This window comes from Lampetra planeri, chromosome 50 (assembly GCF_965212315.1).
Source record: "Lampetra planeri chromosome 50, kcLamPlan1.2.h2, whole genome shotgun sequence".
NCBI classification, from domain to species: Eukaryota; Metazoa; Chordata; class Hyperoartia; order Petromyzontiformes; family Petromyzontidae; genus Lampetra; species Lampetra planeri.
Window position 1 is genome coordinate 1,963,676 of NC_136156.1, and position 19,992 is coordinate 1,983,667.

At 45.0% G+C, this 19,992-nt stretch overlaps 1 protein-coding gene across 6 annotated transcripts in view; it reads right to left on the reverse strand.

Annotated features, from left to right (window-relative positions):
• LOC144734286 (dystrophin-like) overlaps positions 1 to 19,992 on the reverse strand; it is a 636,663-nt gene that overhangs the window by 294,480 nt on the left and 322,191 nt on the right. For all 6 annotated transcript variants that reach the window (XM_078616432.1, XM_078616429.1, XM_078616430.1 and 3 more), the window contains 4 exons: positions 14,153 to 14,290; positions 11,981 to 12,133; positions 10,601 to 10,780; positions 4,319 to 4,534 (listed from right to left, as the gene is read on the reverse strand). In XM_078616432.1, the coding sequence (XP_078472558.1) occupies positions 4,319 to 4,534; positions 10,601 to 10,780; positions 11,981 to 12,133; positions 14,153 to 14,290 (687 nt within the window). The remainder of the gene's footprint in view (positions 1 to 4,318; positions 4,535 to 10,600; positions 10,781 to 11,980; positions 12,134 to 14,152; positions 14,291 to 19,992) is intronic.

Below are 19,992 nucleotides of genomic sequence, written 5' to 3' on the forward strand. Positions count from 1 at the left end.
GTAAAACACAATGAAATGAATGTTCATTTGCAAAACCGTGTCAGGAATATTTCTTTTTCTGAGGTTTGCTTGAAAAGACCTTCACCCACAGGTGCAGAGGTGGGGGAGGCATGGAGTAGAGTGCAGGCCGGCGAGCGGGAAAGTCATTTAAATTAGTCAAGCAAAGAAGACGGTCACGCATTATTATACAGCGGCGGTGTCAAAGGGCACTCCACCGAGAGAGAAGCATCCCCGAGATCAATGGTGGCTGTTGTCGTGACGGCTGGCGGGCATGCGGCCACCCCTTCCTGCGACCCCGCAGAGACATAACGGAATTACGGCCACCCCCTTGACGAATCTGCTCACGACGCTGAGCACTTACCGCCCCGGCTTATCCTAAACGCCAAACGCCCTGGTCACTTGATCCTTAATGATCGGCAGTAAATTAATTCACGATGCCATGGGTAGATATTTTTTTTCTCTCCTACAACTACTGCGTCGCCATTTTTACCAACCCTCCCTCCTCCCCACTCCCTCTTCTTTCTTCGAGCAAATCTCATTAGGAACGAATGTCAAAGTTTAACACAATGACTCTGTTCATTACAATTACTAAATTACTAAAATTAAAAATAAATGCTTCCGGTTAAATTGGATATTAAAAAAATTCCTACCTTTTGTTCAACGGGCTCCGGGAAAGCAGATGATCAATAGTTAAGTCCGAAGTGTGCGTCACCGCGGAAGCAAAGCAGAGGCAGCTGCAAAGCTATAGGGAGCCAATCCTTAGAACGTCCGCATGATTAAACGAAACCCTGAGGAAACAAGCCTGCTAAGAAATTCAAATTTGATGGCTTTAGTCTCAGCCGAAAACTGAGAGGAGACGACCAACCGCTGATAAGAGGCAGTGAGAGACATCTGCCGGTGCCACGCACTGTGTGATGTAGCGCGCCGCGATTAATCCCGCTATTGGCTTGCCTCGTAAACATGCGCGTGACACTTTTAACGGGTTTTTTTTTGGCAAAGAGCAGAAACCTCACTTTATGAAATTCATAGTCACGATAAATTTCGATGCGCGGCTCTCAACTCCGTCCGTTTTGTTGCGTCGCGACGGTGAGGCGCAAGCGGCAATGCAATCGCTCACGGGCGTTTACAGAAGCACGTCGCGATTACTTTCAGGAAACGTTCACACGCGTGACGCTGAAGTTCGGATGAAAGTTGCAAAATCCCCAAAACGCTGTTATTAACGAAGACTAAAAAAAAACACGCAAGAGGAGGTGGAGCGTTGAAATCACTGTGTGTCTCGGCGCTAGGAAGATCAATGCGTACACGACAGGGCTGCGAGAAAGGGTGGCAGAATCTCGGGGAGTTTTTCATCCAGCAGTGGACTGACCATGGTTGATGATATGAAAAACCTAATCAGTCGCCAGTTAAGCCAGCCGTTTGCGTAGTTTTGTTTCCAACTGTCCAGCGAAAAAGATTTATTTCGCGACCGAAATCACATCCGTGAAAAAAAAATGCGCGTGCTGATGTCTCAATCTGCGTTGACTCTCGCCAAGTACCAATTTAGGCTTTGCATTTACCCCGTATTTTATGTTGTTCCCTAAAAAAAACGGCATGATTTCCCACAGCGACTTCATTCAGGTGGTAACCCATATGGCGGTCAAACAAGCCGGTGACAACACTGTAGTGTCAAGACAGACACACGTAGAACACTGCACACATACAGGCCTTATGGTTACACATTACACAGTGTTCCCAATTATGTCACTGGGTTGGCTGGCGCACGGTCCTTGTGCATACACAACCAAGTACATCATGCTCCAAATCTGCTACCGATCAAGCGAGCTCTACCGAACACCCAGTGATATGCCCTGCATGAGTATCCCGCTTCTAAAGGAACATGTTATGTTATCGTCTTTTCCCCCTAGACCCCCCCCCCCCGCCTAGAATTTGTTACGATGTTGCTATCGGCAACATCTCACGAGACGAAGAGACCCTTTTCGAATTCTCGCAGATCGCGAACTACCCCGTGTGTCAGATACAGAAGGTGACTTTTACACGGGGCTTCTCCTCAAACATTCTTCAATTGGCGCGTTTACTCACGTCATGCGAGTTCCGATACGCCGAGCTACGAGATTGTCACGTGACGGTCAAACTGACGTTTTTAGTTCTCAAAAACCAAAGTTTAATTAAACTTATTCGTTTGAACGGTCGCCAATGAGCCTAACATAACTGGGCTGAGGCCGCCAACAGGTAAAATGAGATATTGTGCAGCTGAAGCGGCAACACATGCTGAAGAAACGTTTTGAGAGGAGCCGATTGGTGAGTCGTCACCATCGTGGGTGGGAGGATTTTGCGTGATATCATGTGGGGGCACAGACTGGCAAAGGTGTGTGTGTGGCCCCTTGCCAGCCCGTGCCCGGGGAGGCCGGGTGGCTCAAGAGATCAGAGAGCTGAGCGAGTGCCGCACAGATCCTGGGGGGGGGGGGGGGGGTTCAGTTCCTGGTAGCCGCGAGTCGCGAGTTGATGGTCTGAGCCCAGTCACCGATGATCGCATAAAACACCCATCGCACCAATGTTCGATTCTGGACTTAATTTGCCTCAATCCAGCTCTGAGCATAACAATAAAAAATCGCTGGCCTGCCATGCGACGAACATTGCTCTCATACGCGGAGTGGCTGGGAAAGTGTTGTATGGACCAGAGGTCACCTGACGGGAGCTCAGAGGCAGCTCTATAATATCTGCTTCTGAGCCATTTGCTAACATGCAGGGTTGAACACTGCTCCCTGAGAAAAACATGTAAATACTCCATCTATTGATACGATACCAAAAGCCCAATCAGGAAACAATTGAGAAAAACTGACAAATAATAATAATAAATATTTTATTTAATAATGATAACCATTAAACATGGGACAATATTGCATCTATCTACTGTATAAAGGTATTTCATATTATTTGTACAAATGTAAATACTTTTGAACCATATCTCACATCTCACCCTAGCATAATATTTCACTTGAAATATTAACTTCCAGTTCTAACCTTATCTTGCTGAATTAAAATCCATCTTAAGTGTCAATGTTCATGTAATGTTTGTCCCATCTCACTACACGATGGTTATAAAGCCCTTACTTTCTAACCATCGAACAAAGACTATCACTGCATTGTGTGCTTTAAGATATGCTTCCGCGTCCGTCTGGAATGCTCTTTCTTCCAATATTAGGAAGCCACTGAAGCTACACACTTTTAAATCCAGATTGAAAACTAATTTGCTTAGAAACGCTTATTGAGTTTAGTTTGTTGTCCTTCCCCCAGCACCTCTGATTAGCATGGTTGGTTACGTACGCTGCAAAAGAAGTTCAACATACTATGGGAACCTCATTTGCCAGTAAAAATATGATAATTGGTTCTTTACCCTTCTATCTGGGTAAAGAACCAATTGCGGTCTATGCAAACATGACTCCTTGTAAAAAGGTGTCAGTTTTGTTGCCAGATAGAAGGGTAAAGAACCAATTATCATATTTTTACTGGCAAATGAGGTTCCCATAGTGTAGATGCTTGCCCCGAGCTCTCATACTCTGATGGTGCATTGTCCTTGAGTTGTGCGCCTTTTGGCGTCATCTGGTCCAACCCATATGAGACTAGGCTCTAAGGAAAGCTGTCTCGGGTGTGGACCAATCAACTTCGAAGACAGTGCACATTATCAGAGTTATGTTCTTTTGTTTGTATTATGACTGCAGGTATTGTGGTCTATGCAAACATGACTCCTTGTAAAAAGGTGTCAGTTTTGTTGCCAGATAGAAGGGTAAAGAACCAATTATCATATTTTTACTGGCAAATGAGGTTCCCATAGTGTAGATGCTTGCCCCGAGCTCTCATACTCTGATGGTGCATTGTCCTTGAGTTGTGCGCCTTTTGGCGTCATCTGGTCCAACCCATATGAGACTAGGCTCTAAGGAAAGCTGTCTCGGGTGTGGACCAATCAACTTCGAAGACAGTGCACATTATCAGAGTTATGTTCTTTTGTTTGTATTATGACTGCAGGTATTGCGGTCTATGCAAACATGACTCCTTGTAAAAAGGTGTCAGTTTTGTTGCCAGATAGAAGGGTAAAGAACCAATTATCAAGTTCAACATACATACATACGTACACCCACAGGTACAACCGTGTCACAAAAACAATCGCGGGCTTTGCGAAATCCATTTCGGGGCACGAGTGGAGCGACCTTTGGAAAAATCATGGCAGAACTCTTGCGATGGCGTTTTGATTGTGAGCGTCGCATCACCACGACGCGACGCGACACGACACAAATCCCAGCGGGGGACCACGGCCTCTCACCTTCAGCGTTGCCTCCTGCCGCGAGAAGTCCTCGAACTCGCCGCCCTGCAGCTCGGTCCCGTACAAGGCCTGCTCGGCCCTCGCTAACGACAGCAGCAGCTCGTTAATGTCCAGCAGGTACTCGGCAGTTCCCGACGGCTGCTGGTGCTGCTGCTGCTGCTGCCCTGGCAACCCCATCGTCGTCACGGTGACCGTTGTCTCGCTGAACACCGTTTGCTGCGTTGCGGGAGGAAAGGTGAGAGAGGGACGGGAGGGGAGTTGGGGGCTTGTTAATGCATCGATGCGGGATGAAGCCACGTTAAAACGTTGAAATGAATGGCATGTTACGAAGACGAATGCTTAAGACTTTTGATACGTTAATGCGTAAAATTCAAGCTCGGATATAATTAAAAGTTGGGCGCAGCCGTACAATTTATTTCTCAAGCCACTTCGGGCAGAAATGGCCTCCACTAAAGGGAGCACTCTAGAGATCCCCCCCCCCTCCCCACTGCCAGAGGGTATTTGGCATTCTCCTCCACACTGGTCAGAGATCTTGGAAGAGATCGGAGTACCAACAATGTACCCTACCAGACACGACATGCTGATCGAATAACCATGGTGAACGCATTTACACTACGGGGAGGACCAGGGGTGGGGGCATTTAAACAACTTGGACGTTTTTTCGACTGCGGGGTTGTGAGATTGGTGAAGGAACCGATGCCCTCTAATATGTCAAGTCCAGCGCGCCAATCATTGCACACTGGGAGCATCCCGGGGTAGAGTTAAATGGGTTATTAAGAGGACATTTAATCGGCCCCAATAGGGGGCACACTTAGCAGAAAGGAGAACAAAAAAAATCCTCACTTAATAACCAGGTGGGAGCACATAAAGATTAAACAAAAATATTTGCAATGAATAAATACGCGTGCAGTAATTGTGAAAATTATGTGAACAACAAGTTGAAGTAATGTTGTTCCAATGCTTACATGTTACAAAAAACATTACACTAATGAGCCTAAATATTTTAAAAAGTACAAAACCACTTCGACGTTTGTCTGCAAAAAAACCACACATCCTCTTGCCGATTTCGGCAATACCCGTGCCGATCGCTGAATGTGACTGTGAATTATTTAACCGCTGCCTTCGGGCAAGAACTTTAAAGTGCTGCATTTTATTTTTTTGCGAGCAACATTAGACACTCGATCCTGTCTGCTTGCGAGTGTAGGGGACCCCCCCCCCCCCCTAAAGTCTTGGGTACCATAAAAGACTCGCGGAGAAATATAACCACAATTTTCCCCAGACACAAAAAAAATACTTTTAAAAATGCAACTTGTAACATTCACAGTGTTCGCTCCTCACCCTCGTGGACAGAGAGAACGACTCGGAGGCGCGAGGAGAAACCACAGGCAAGCGATGAGCCGGCGCCAACGATCGCCCAAGCTCTGCAGTCCTCTATACATTGACATGTTCTCAGCTCACTGATATATTATTATCAGTTTATTTGTTTTCCCAGGACAGCCTCACTCAAGGCGTGTTCAAGGAGGGGCCTGCTAAGCGTTCACAGGCGGTGGAGATGATCGCTGCTCGTTTCCCGGGGCAGTGAAATGTGCGAGCAATTTTTCGATTTTGACAAAACCTAAGACCATGCCGCCAGCACACGTCACCCTATTCTTTCGTGAAAGAACGTCCCGGGTTCTTGAAGGTCGACTATGCACCAGGCGGTACCGTACCGGACATCCGTTAAAGAAAGAGCTTCGAAGCTCATCGGATTCCTCCTGCAGTCTTAATAAAGATTCTGATTCTGTCAATGTGCCCACAGTATTAACCCAGACGGCCTGGGGCTCAGACCGCACAACTCTTCCCGTGAAATCAAGAGTGCAGTACAACACCGTTATCCTGTACCACAACACCGAGCTCTCTTTGAAGATCTCCCGCCACTGACCACGGATATCCGCCACATTCTACGGAGTTCATTTAACAACCTGGCTCATAATATCCAGAATCAAGGGTGTCCTGGCTGAGTCGCCTTTCGCAGTAGCTGCATCAGCCGCATGGAACTTTCTCTTACGGCACATCAAAGCGCCATCCACTCCTCAAGCAGCAGCTCAAGGGCTCACCAATTTAGACTATCACCTGTCCAGGCCTCCAAATTCTTGAAAAATGTGTTAATTTCGTGAAAAATTGTGCGCGGTTTGTAAATTGTTTACCGTTATAATTAGCATGCGGCAAGTACACTACCACTGGGCCATGCCACCACCCCAAAGACTTCGCTTGACAAGCTGCACCAAACTTAATGGGGTAGCGGAGTGGCGTAGTGGTTCATTATTATTCTTTTTGGGTTCGACCACGTAAACCCGATCTAATCCAAAAAACTCTATTATGGATAATATTGGTCGTGAAAGCCTACGTGTTAAACTAAATAATTATTATTTAACTTAATGCACAAATGTTAATTCAAAGGTCGTAATTTGAATATAAAAGCAAGATGAATAACTTATAAAGCGAATTGATAAAGTTGCAATTACATTTTTTTTTATATATATAGAACTGCATGAATGATCATATGTTGTAAAAGTCACGTACTCACTCATTTAGATTAATTTCGGCACGTTCCATACTTAGCCCACTGGCACATTAAGAGGAATATTCTTCTTCTGCTCTGCCTGAATTAAACATTATAAGTATACCAATTAAAATTTATAATGTAACGCTATGCGAGAACACCCAACAAAAGTCACTCTGATTGTGTTCATTTTCATCACGCAAAAAAATCAGTTCACGTTCTTAAATGGCGAGAATAGAAAATTGCATTTCCATGCAACGTTCAGCATGGCATGTCCTCAGCTTAACGAACACAATCAATTGTTAATCATTGACCTGATAGCCATTCTTGACGTTTTGTATGCATGTATGTACATGTGTTTAATTTCTTTCGCACCGTACGTAGCCAGTCGTGTTTACCATGCACAACAATTATAACATTAATTCGTAACGTTTTGTCACTCGACCACTGGACGAAGGCCTCCCCTTATACTGTATCGGTTTATGGCGGTTGTCAACCTTGGTTCAACATGCTGGTCACTCTGGGTTGATGAATGGGGGGTTATGCCCAAGACTGGTCTATACATCACTCCCCTTTGATTTTAGCCATCGCCGGAAACCAAATTCAGGTTGCCGGGTTCATAGTGCAGTGCACTGACCACTGCCACATCGCTCAACCCTGAATATCGAAAAAAAGTGGTTTGTTTTAGCATTTGCCTCCGAAGTAGAAATGCACAAGCTATGGTGTGCTGCTATCTGGAATGGATTCTATGCCAGTTTTTTTTTAATTTGAGGAAAGGACGGGGAGTGAAAGAGTGCCACGGGTGAGTAGTTCTGTTTGTTGTTGGAATAAGGTGAAGCAGTACATTTGGAGACCTCACCTGAGATACAAGATAAATCAGTGCCATTTTACACTCGTGCTTAAACGTATAAACGGTAAAGGTGCAGCCCTGCAACGTCTTGCTCACACCAATGCTGGCAAACGAGTCTCCACAAGACAAAGCTTTCGAGTATATTTTTGGCCTATATATATATTTCAAATTCTTGAGAAAAACATACGTTGAATATTAATGTTATGGAGCTGTGAGTGGCAGAATTGTGCCAGAAAGTCGCCACGTATGTAAACAAAAATACAATTTACTTGACTTGACTACTTTTGCACGCTGTCTGGACCAGCTGACTGTGGTGAACCCATTTATACTGCTGGGTGGATGAAGGCAGTGGGGGGAGGCATTTAAAAAAAATTTGCACAATGGCAAACTATTGTTTGAATTTAATTAAGAATTTCATGACCTCTAATTAGCACGGTTGGCTACGTATGGTGCGAAAGAAGTTCAACATACATTCAATCACCAATTAAATGAATTACAGTTAATTTGTCCTGTTTTAAAAGGTATTTCCATTGTACAAGATGAGTACATGAAGAACAATGACCACGGGAATTATACTCCTCTTGATTAAAATGTTTACACTGCAGCCGAGTTCTCTCTCATCACCAGTTCTCTTTATTAAAAGTAAATACCGCTAGTGTGAACTATAAGCACACTCGTCGATCTCAAACACTAAATACACGCTTGCTTGTGCCCACTTAGCATTAGCATATTTTTAAGAACCAACAATCCTTAGGCAATATATCAAAGGTTCATTACTTTTTACGTCGACATTAATTTTATTTTTTTTAAAGCCACAGTTTAAATAACCGTAATGACACTTCACTGACGAACCATTTATTTTCGGGCGAGCATGCTGCAAAATTACAAAACGCTGAACGAAAAGAATAATTAACCAAGAGGGGCAAAATAACCGCGTCGGAGGTGCGAACGATGGCTGTGCGAGCGCACGGCCGCCCACCAATTTTAGAGTCGCTCGGTGCATTTGGCCGGAATGATCGCGCGGCCACCGATGCCCGGACGCGTTTAAAGAGCGGCGCACCTCCCACTCCGCGTGCCAGACCTCCGTGCCAATCAAGCTAATTGAATCGCCACCATTAAACCCTTTTAGGCAAATCAGGCGTCAAACGTTTGCGCAACTGACAGCAGCGGACGCTCTAATGATTTTACTATAAATAAAACAAGTTCCCGGTTTTTTTTTGCCTCCCAGGCTGTCCCCTTTAGATACTCTGGATCGACTCTGAATGTTAATTGAGGTCCTGGCAGTTTTGCTGCCGCTGCTGCCGCTGCTGCCGCTGCAAGTGTCACGCTGCATTTATTATGCACGTCGTGGTTACGTCTGCGGATCGTGCAACACGGTACATTTTAATTAAGGCTTCCTCAATGTTCACGCGCTTGCGAGCAACCTATCGCCGTCCGCAGCGCGTAAAAAGGCGCGAGCATTTACCTAGACCCATTTTATTTACAAGTTTACATTCTGGCAAACGCCAGCCCTGTCCTGCCGTTCCAGTCACTTTTAACATCAAAATTTGCTACACTGGTCACACTCTAAAATGTTATTCCACATAATGGATTAGTAGACTTCTAGGTGTAGTGGCTTACAATTTGTGAAAGTACGCCACGGTACGGGGTAATGAACTCAATGGGAACGTGTGAGCACACAGGGCAATCGATAATGCTGCGCAGAATACCTACTTGAAGTGTGGGCATTATTAATTTTCCTTTCGTTCTGGTAACGTGGCCACTACAGGTTGAGGTGTCCTAAAAATGCGACGCTGCGCTGTTGATGTTGTGCAATTATTCTTTTGGACACAGCACAGGCAGTATTAATCATCATAAACAGCCCTACAGCTCATCGCTTAATGTGCTAAGCCGCAGTTAAATTATTAAAATGAAGTTTTGCTTTCAGAGCGTTCAACTCTACCTCATAGCCAATCGTGTCAGCGTCAACTCTGCTTTAATGGGCTCAGGAACACTCTCAAACAGACAGCATCGTGCAAAATTAACGACAGCATAGAACCATCCATGTGGTTTGTGGCAGTCTGTGGGAGATCAGAACAGATGCATGCAGCACTGCTGTAATGTTCAGATGGTGGCTTTCAAGCTCACAATCTCTGCCTGTAAATTCCACAGTGACATCCCCCTGCTGCGCTTTGCAGTCATGCACAAGTGAAGCAAATAAGAGAAAAAAACGTCCAACAATGTAACAGCGAACTCTGTAAAGTCAACAAAAATAATATCATTCTCCTTCAATTTTGACAAAGCAAAGATGGAGAAAGGAGTTCGTGGAGGGAATAAATTGGATGAAATTATTTATAAGCAATGAAACTTAATAATATCATGGGATCTCCTTTGCCAGTACCAAAATATGATAATAGGTTTTTCCCCTTTTTCTGGCAACAAAACAGTTGCTAAGATGTTAAAACACCAAACTGAAACCTTTTTACAAGGAATCATGTCTGCATTAACCACAATGCCTGTGGTCAGAATGCAAACAAAAAACATCCTCTGATAAATATATGCATTGTCCTTGAAACTGATTGGTCTACACCAGAGACGACTTTCTTTTGAGCCTTGTGCCAAACGGTGTTAGACGCATACTCTTTGGTTCTTTCGGTAAAGTCACATAGATATAAAACAAAATAAATTTCATATCTACGTGACTTTACCGAAATAACCAAAGAGTATGAATCCCTGCAGTCACGAAAACTTAAAATCTAGGTGTTCGACGCCTTTTGGCGTCCTCTGGTCTAACACCGTTTGAGACGAGGCTCAAAAGAAAGCTGTCTCTGGTGTGGCCCAATCAGTTTCAAGGACAAAAAAACAGAAGAAAATCCCGAGAGCAGTTTGGAAGGACCGCCGGCGACGTTACCGTCTGGTGCTGCGCCCTGCGGAACTGCAGGAAGTGGCTCTCCAGGTCCCGCCAGCGCTTGGTGAGGCGCAGCATGTTGGGCTCCAGAGCTTTGGCGGCGCCGCCGCGTGCCAACTGCTGCGCCCGCCTCTGCAGCGTCTCGTAGCCCTCCCTGCGCTCCTCCAGCTGCTTCACCAGCTCCTGCGGCGGGCACGGGGGTTCACGGCGATCGATACGCGTCGCGCCGCCGCCGCTCCCGCTGCTGCTGCTGCCGCGCCGTTCCGGCGCGAAGCCTCGCCAGAGGTGAAGCCAGCACCCCGGCACGGCACGCCGTCACAGTCAGAATATTTATTTGGACTGGAGGAATCCGACGAGCTGTGAAGCTCTTTTTTTTCAGCAGGATTGGGCATCAGTCTGCCGCACACTACTTGCAGAATGTGTGCCCCGTACCATTTCAACATTGTCATCCTCTTAACTTGATATTTATTCATACGGGCGACTTCCACGCGGTACACCCTGATGCGCTCTGCGGCAGGGAAACCCATGCTGGACATCTGTGAAGAAGAGCTTCATAGTTCTTCGGATTCCTCGCGTTTTAATAAAGATTCTGATTCTGACCCTGCGAGGCACAAGGTGAACGCAGCAGTACTGGCCAGCGCAAGCAAGAGGCCATGTTGCTATGTGGCTGTTCTAACCAAATAATTTGTGAGCAGTCGATCTAAAATGGCAAATTTGGACCACGATTCCGGCACACATAGCCAACTCGTTCTTGAACGTCGTGGCATCTTAAACGTCCATTGGGAGGCAGACGGCACGTAAATCTCTTGCTATGCCACTGCATCAGGATGGTATGTAGATTAAATGTTTTGTTGTAGATATGTTATGCAATTTAATCCTCCACAAGGCAACAACTGCGAGGGTTGGAGTTGCATCGTCCCATTGCCTGCAGGATGACACTGAGCTACTGCGTATGATGGTAGAGATAATATTATTTTGGCTTGCTCAATAAACACAGCTTTATTTTAAACGTGCCTGTGCCTCTCTGGCAAAGTGTAAACACCATCAACTTTTACCCTCGAATAATCCATCTATGCTTGGGTGCACAACTGCACACATGTACCTGGTCTGCCCCCACGGATCCTTCTTTGTATCAGCCATTGAATAAATGCATCACTGACAGAAATTAACAAGACATGATTTGTATACACGCACTGGTAAAGTGGGCAATTTAAGCTGGAGGGAAAATATTTGGAATAAAAGACTCTGAAACAAGATTAAATAACACCTGCATCTATTAATATGAGATGAAGTGGAGCTGTGTGTGGCCATGCATGCACGCCTGCAGAATTCAGGCTTTGACACATTTCGCACGTGGAGATAAAAGAAGGACGGGATCGGCACCTGAACTTCCATCTCATTGGGCGTCCCCTCCATTCCAGTGAGTCTCTGCTCCGTGTCATCCAACCACTGCATCATCTCGTCCGTCTCCCGCCTGTACTGGTACCAACTTGGCCATATCTCCATCACCTTCTGTCGACGTACAGTCTTCACCTCCTGCGCAGAGAAGAAACACAGGAGAGGCAAAGCGGCGAGAGATCAGGTGGAATGTTCCATTTCATCGGCGGGGTGTGTTCTTACCGACCAGCAGAGCCGATAAACCCAATGTGACCGAGTGGTTCTCGATTATAAAGCGTGAGCTATGCTCCTGCCTGAAGTGCAGTTTTGTACTAATCAATCACTGGGGCCATTTTGCCCGTTGCTGAATATCAGCACAGTTCTGATTTCTCAGTCGTTAATTATTTATATTCGACCTTCTCGCATCGGCGCAGTCCAATTTATTTCATCAGCGCAGCGTGCGCTTGTGCCGCAGCGCACTGCCGAATGATACGCTCGTGATTGTGTTTAACATTTGAGAGCACGACGCGCAATTGGCAATGCAGTCCGCCACTTTAAGCAAGGTGTCTGCAGTAAAATTGTCTTAACCGTTACACCGACGAGGCCTGCAATTTACGCAAATGTAAATCATTATCATCGGTATCCATGAGCAAGCCACTGCTGGTTGAAGGCCTTTGCAATAAATCGCCAGCCCTAACCATCCTGCAACACAACAATCCAACTGACTGTTTTACTGTATTATCGCTTTTCATGAATAAATACATTCGACCTTTCTATTGAAGGTCCAACATTGAGAGAGCGCAAGGCAGCCACTAGGCGGGCACGTTGCAGTGACAGACGAGGGCATGGGGGGTTAACGATCGCGTCAGTCTGGCACGTGCTCTGCCAGTGGTGACAACGCGCCCTCTCAGTTTTGAACATTGTCTATATTTTCTTCATTATTATTTTTAGTTTAGTTTTTGTTAATTGTGAATCTGTCATAAAATAAACATATACATGAATACAAGTAACTAATCCGCACAAACAAAAGATAGCACAAGCTGCCAGTAAGCAAAGCACATGTTAGGCCGGTATTCTTCGTGCACCGCTCGGCTATGGCTCAGTTCTGGCTCAAGCTAAGCACGGCTTTTGAGGTGGCTCCATGCGTGGTCGTGTTTCCCGGCCATGTTCAGGACTCCCACGAGCCGAGCCCGAGGCAAACGAGGGCTGATCCACTCGATCGGCTTTCAAAGAAACTGAGCGCCTCAGCAAACGTCAAGAGAATACGGCCCTCAAGACTGGCGCGCCCAAGGGGCACGGCTTTCACCGGTCGCGTCGGCCTACCGCAGGCTCCGCGCTGGTGTCATTGACTTTGAGCCCTCTAGCCGTGTCCGGCTTCGGGAGAGCCTATCGTCTCTGAGGCTGTGTTTGAATGCAATCTGGTAAGCAGCTTTGTGGAGGCTCTAGGGTCCATTATCCAAGGCCACACTTCACCACCTAAGGCCCTTAAGAGAAAATCAGTGACTTATTCCTCTGCACTTCTGTCTCGCGTACATATGTATGCACACTTCACTTATCCAGGAGATGTATTTATTGATGAAGGAGATATGGAATACGATAAACCCTCGCTATTCACGAGTTCTGGATTCGTGAGTTTCGCTTATTCGCGAGTTACTAAATGTACACTAATTCCCCCAATCGCGACCCGCCGGACTCGAGCATTCGCGAGTGTACGTAGTTGCTGGACCACCAACACCGGGGAGGTGCGCACATAATCTTACTACGTTTGAAACTGTCTGCGAAGATTTCGCACGCCACCTCGGCCGCCCGCTTTGCGCGTCCGCACTTTCTTCTCTCATAGCATCTCCCGAGAAGTCATCCCCCTGAATTCCTCACCATCACCATCATCTCCATCACCGTCAAATCAGCATCAAAGGTAATTTACAAAAAACGCATAGTTCTTTATAATTCATTCATTGTAGTCATTGTTATTATTCGTACCAGGAACGTAGCTCCATTGTTTTCCCCATTGGAACAAGGTTTCTGCATACGGAAATTCTGCATTCGCGAGCATTTTCAAGTGCATAACCCGTCCCGAGTGGAGAGGGTCGACTGCACACCCGTTGTGGCACGAGGAACAACTTCCCCTTTTTACAAGGGCTTCCAGGAGGCAAGGGCGGCCTGCATCTTTGGCCTTACCTTTATTGTCGCGTACTTGTTCCTCAGCGCCTTGAGTTTGGCACCGATTCTCTCCCTCTCGCTTTCATCCTTCGTTTCTTTCAGTAGCTGCTCCCCCGTCTTCAAAGCCTCTTCCACCAAACCCTCAACAACATCCTCCTGCGATTGCGACAGGAAGGCGGCAACTCAATGGTGGGCACGGAGTGGGGTGTGAACAAGTGAACACGCTCATACATTGATAATTGTCCCCGGCAGCCTTGATACTAGCACTCATTAATATATACTTTATTTTCCTTTTTTCCAAATACTGAAACGTGAATGTGCTTTTCAAGACGACTTCAGTGCACGTAAATGTCAGGAAAAACTAAACTACAAGGTGTCAATGATGAAAAATAAAACGATGCTAACACTGCCATCGGAATATGTGCAGCCCCTTGGTTTTTTGTGTGCAAAATAGCACCCAATAATGGCAACATTATATGGAAGTCCTTCATAATGTATTCTGAGTAGGCTTATCGATATGCACAATGGCAAAAGGAGCTGACATGTAAGACGTTAAACCTGCGTGGTTACATGCAAAGATATCATTTTTCTGACAGCTACTCTTGGGTGATCGGATATAGTTGACGTCAAGTGTGCAGAATATTGACAACGATCTTCGGATTTGTATACGTTTACTATGCTTTTCTTCCCCAGGGGCAGCCAAAATTACCATTTGCCATTTTCATTCTGATTGAGAATGCTTTGGTGACAAATGCTAGCACACTTCAAGCAAGGCAAGGTTTGTACAAAAAAAAAATAGACGTGTTGGCCCAGATTGAGATTAGAAAAGAAACACTTAGGAAGTTTGACAAATATATATCGTCTGAGCATTATAAGAATCGAGGCCTTGAATGCGTGTGTGTGTATTTAATTACGGAGGAGGCTCGTGAAAGACGCTACTGAGCAGTTGGAGGCAGTCGCCCTCCAACAACAACTGAGAGCAGAGGAGCGACGCTCACAACAGCGAGCGGAGCACCGGGCAGCTAAAATGCAGCAAGATGGCACAGTAGGGAGAAAAGCTGGTGCATCTACGAGTCATTTCAGTCGGCCAACTCATGGCAACTGGGTCTCTCCCGTGACCTCCTGTCAGCGAGCCTTCGACACGTCACGTGGCTTCTAAGTGCACCTGGCCTGGCACAGGTGCCGCGGTGATGGCACCGTCACTTAGTGGCGAATGGGGGGGAGGGGGGGAGGAGCGGTGGTATAGTGATTAGCACACTGCGCTACGAACCCTGAGACCCGAGTTTGATTCCCACTCACGGCCAACACCAGTGACGATTATCTACACTCATCCTGGGCCTCCCTTAGATCGAATCAGCCTCAAATAAGTACCTGGTGTGGTGTGTAAACATCGCCACTGGGCAGACAAAGGCGGTCGGATGTGGTGCTGGCCACCCACCCCCTTATGTGCTGTGCCGGCCTTCATAGGTGCAAATAGCACTCGCCCCAACAGTGTGTTCAGGCTAAAAAAGAGATCTTTGCCTTGTTTTTAATTCGAGGTTTTAAATATATATATATAATTCCGTAACATCTTAGGCTGGATGCGTGCGGATTAAAATGTCCATGGGGGGGGGCGGGGGTGGAAAAAATCAGGCACTGTGGTAAAATTTAAATTCCAATGCTGCTGTGGCTTTTGAAGCACATTTAGCAACTTTTGTTTTACAATTTCACTCTAACGCAGCATGCAAACAACACTTATACAGCTCTGTGAGCACAATCAACGCCCCCCGTGCAAGCATCTCGAGGCGTTTTTTGACAGCTCAATGAAAAAAAATATCAAAATCGCCGTTGCAACAAGGTCACAGTTAAAATTGAAAATCAAATTGTGGGGTTGAGTAGATTGAAACAACAACAGTTTTCTTTACTGTAGATGAAATGACGTGGAATTATCACGTCACCGATATACACATTGTAATACAGCCCGAACTCACTGCAGAACAGGCGCATGGCCAGATGCAGTCACCTTCTTCAACGATAGAAAATTATAGGACAGCCGGCAATGTGACTGCCAATGATCACCAGAGCCAGGCCCTGGGTCACACGATCCAGCATTGCCGGATTCACAAATCACGGATCGGATGATCATGGGCAAATGTCACAGATGTCCACCAAGCCTCCACAGAGGCTATCGAATGGCTTAATAAACATGGCTATACATGCACAACGTTGCTAGTTTCATCTTGGAATACAGAGAGAAGATTATCATACGTACTGAAGTAAAGAGCAACAACAAGACAATGTTCTGGTTTTAGTTCGTCACATGAAGATCAACTGGCTTGATAGAAATAGAAAGTTGAATCTAAGTAGAAACAAGATTGGCTAAAGATCGGACGAAGAAACTATATAGGAACAAAAAAAATATTGGGAGTTTGGAAGGATTTTTTTAAAAAGTACTTTAGTTCTGCCAGCAATATATTTATTTCGAAGCATAGTCCATTGAATCCTTTAAAAAGTGAGTCGAGACTGGCTCATAGATTTTAAGGAATAACAAAGCGTCACCTGGTAATGCTACGGAGTAAACAGTGTTTACCCTGAAATACCTTGGCACGGCATTTACTCAGGGGAGAGCTGTATTTGGAAGTGATGCCAAATAAACGAGTCATGGTTCATGACATCACCCGTGCGTTGGCATGGTGTTTGTGGTCAAATGTTTTTTTTATTTTGATTATTTTGCCGAATCGGATAAGAACACCTCTTGTAAGTGTTACAACTGTTACACGATTCCCGTAAAGAAAAGAACAATTTCCACATGTGCGAAAGTCTCCTCACGTTACCATTGCAATGTCAGAGCGATCGCAAAGAATCTAATGCGTTTTTTTTATTTCCCCCCCATGAAAGTTTTGCCCTCTACCACTTATATCCACTGTCATATCAACAAAGTTTGTAAGGATAAGCTTTCTCCCTATGGAATTAAGTAATCAGAAGTGTGACATCCCCAAAGCGGAGATGTTATAACAATTATAGGTACTTACACAAACAGTTTATCAAGCCCTAAACTGCTCTCCTCTCCCCTATTAGATTAAAAAATCCTCCTGCCAACTGAGATTTTTGAATATCCTGGGGGAAAGGATGTATCTCTCTGGTGGGCTTTTGAATCGTTCCGTGCATTTGTTCGGCACGATGTTCTGACGCACGGTGGCTAAGAGCTATGTTGCGTTCCTGCAGAAGCTCCCAGCACGCAGAGCGAAATGCCGGAACATCAAGAACTTCTTCAACAACTCAGCGAAGCCCTTGGATTCGAAAGCACGTGGGGCAAAGCGGCAGACGTCGTTTCGCTGAACGACAGGTGGTAGTGTGCGGGAACACGTCGGAAAGCCGTAGAGCGCAAATTTGTCCTCAGGCACGTCTTCCAAATAGTTTATTTCCAGTGTTTTAGCGGTTATGGCAGGTAAGCGCACAAACCAAATTTAATGCTACATCTGGGCCATGAAACCATCCTGGCAAAGCGGGCAAAGTCTCAAAAAAACACCGTCAGGTAAAGTTTCACGCACAGTGTGCGCGCGTGCCGCATGGAAATGGAACACGTTAATGGGTAAACAAGACAAAGGTGTCCAATCAGCTAAGGAACGCACTTAACATGGCAACTGGGAGTCTCAAATCAGCCCGGCCCTGCCCCGTGCCTCTCGTCGCCCGCCCATAATGTGCAATTAGCAGAATCTCCTCCACGTGATTTGTAATCGGTTGGGGGGGGGGGGGTGGGTTTCACGTCCGACTAATTACCACACTTTCCCTTTTCTTTAAGTGAGCAAGTGTGAAATTCCCGGCGACGTAAGATTGGCAAGTGTGAAATTACGGAGCCGACCCCGGTGTTTACCGCGGTGCGCCACCACGTACTCCACTCTCCGGCCCCGCAGTGATTAGACGAGTGCCATTTGCCACCTCAATTATAGACTGTCAAAGCAATTTTACAATTTGAAGCAATTAACAGTCTGCCAACGTAAACTGCGAGAATTCCAATTCCCATTGCAACATGTGGTGTCCTTTCACGTAAAAAAATCATTAGCAGTGGGAATAATAAACACATTTTTTTTTTTTTAAAGTGAAGTTACTCATTTTAAGTGGCTTAATAAAATACAAATGCCATGTTGACTTTAGGAAATAAATGTGGATATTAAAGACGCTGGTTCCTCCCCTGCCTTGGGGATTTTAATAAAATCACAGACAGGGGAGTTATATAATTTATTGATTCTTTTTGCCATAACAATGGAAGCCATTTATTTCTACCATGATTATTATTATTTTACTTGTTTTTTTTATAGCATTTGTTTAGCATCATTGTGTCCATTACTCTGCGCTTCCATCCTTGCATTCTTCAATTTTGTAATCGTGATGACTTTGTTTCAACTTAAATGACCGCTATCAACCTTGGCAAGCTTCACAATGTTCGCTCAGAACAATTTTAAATGACAAAGAAACTAAATTAGTTCGCTTTTGCTCACTGTTGTAAATTCTATTTGATAAAAATTCAATCGCAGCTTTCCAAACACTGACAACTGAAGGTGTTGTCATAAACTATTTCAAAATATAAGAACGCGTTTTTTTAAATTCTATTTCTACAACAAATGTCTACGTGAGTGACACGTGTTGAAGCCTCTGATGTATTTATAATGACACAAATATAATTCTAAAACTCTACATGCCGTCAATATCTCCGGATGCAACAGAACAAAATAGAGATGTTTCTTTTTCCCACAATCTTCAGGAGCCCCCCCCCCCCTTGCCCCACCGAATTGAAATAGCGAAGGCCAGATTTGCTTGTGTTATGCCATGCGGGTCCCAAATGGCCTCATACAGGAGCGGAGGTACAGAGTAAAGGCTTTGATGGAGACATGAGGATATTAAAAAAAAAAGCTGAATAAATAGGCTTTTCTGCCAATATTAGGTCACTGACACAATGCCTTCTATCAGTATTGATCAAGAAATCCCATTTTGCAGAGACGCTTGTTAATTATATTTTTGTGCAGCCATTGGATATGGCTTCGTATTGCTCCATTTTATGTATTACTTTACTCTCCCCAATGTGTACCCCGTTAAATGTGTCAATGGTAAAAAGAAAGTAACATTTCTATCTATAGTCTCTCAAGCAGTTTGATCTATGGTTTCATGTCACCTTTAGATAATAAACTATTTGGCTATTCTAACTTATCGCATAAATTAAAATTTTTCAACCAAATCACACAAATTCTTTAGATATTACAAGCAAATATTAAATCATCAAAACATAAATAAGCGCATTATGTCAATATTTGTCGGATAAACGACTTGTTTCCTGTGAGCTATAGTGTGGTGGTAAACAGACTGCACTCTCAACCTGGCAACCCGACTTTGAGTGCCAGGCAACAGTTATTGTCAGTCATGAGCAACGTTTACAGCGGTCCTCCCTCCTCTACACACACACAATTCGTTTAACATTCAGAGTAGCAGTTAGTCAATCGGGAGGCTGCATTTGGTGACATAAAGAATGTATACTACCACCTATTCAAAGAAATCCAGCCAAATTTCGATTTAAAGCTTTCATGACTGCAGGGATTCATCTTCATGTTTTATTTTGATTATTTTATTATTTCCCTTCTACGTGACTTTACCGAAAGAACCAAGAAGATGAATCCCTGCAGTCACGAAAGCTTTACATCGAAATTTGGCTGGATCTCTTTGAATAGGTGGTAGTATACAGTCATTACGTCACTAAATGCAGCCTCCCGATTGACTAACTGCTACTCTTAAAATAATAAAAATAAAACATGTTTTATTTTTATTATTTTATTATTTCCCTTCTACGTGACTTTACGGAAAGAACCAAGAAGAGAGATCCAGCCAGT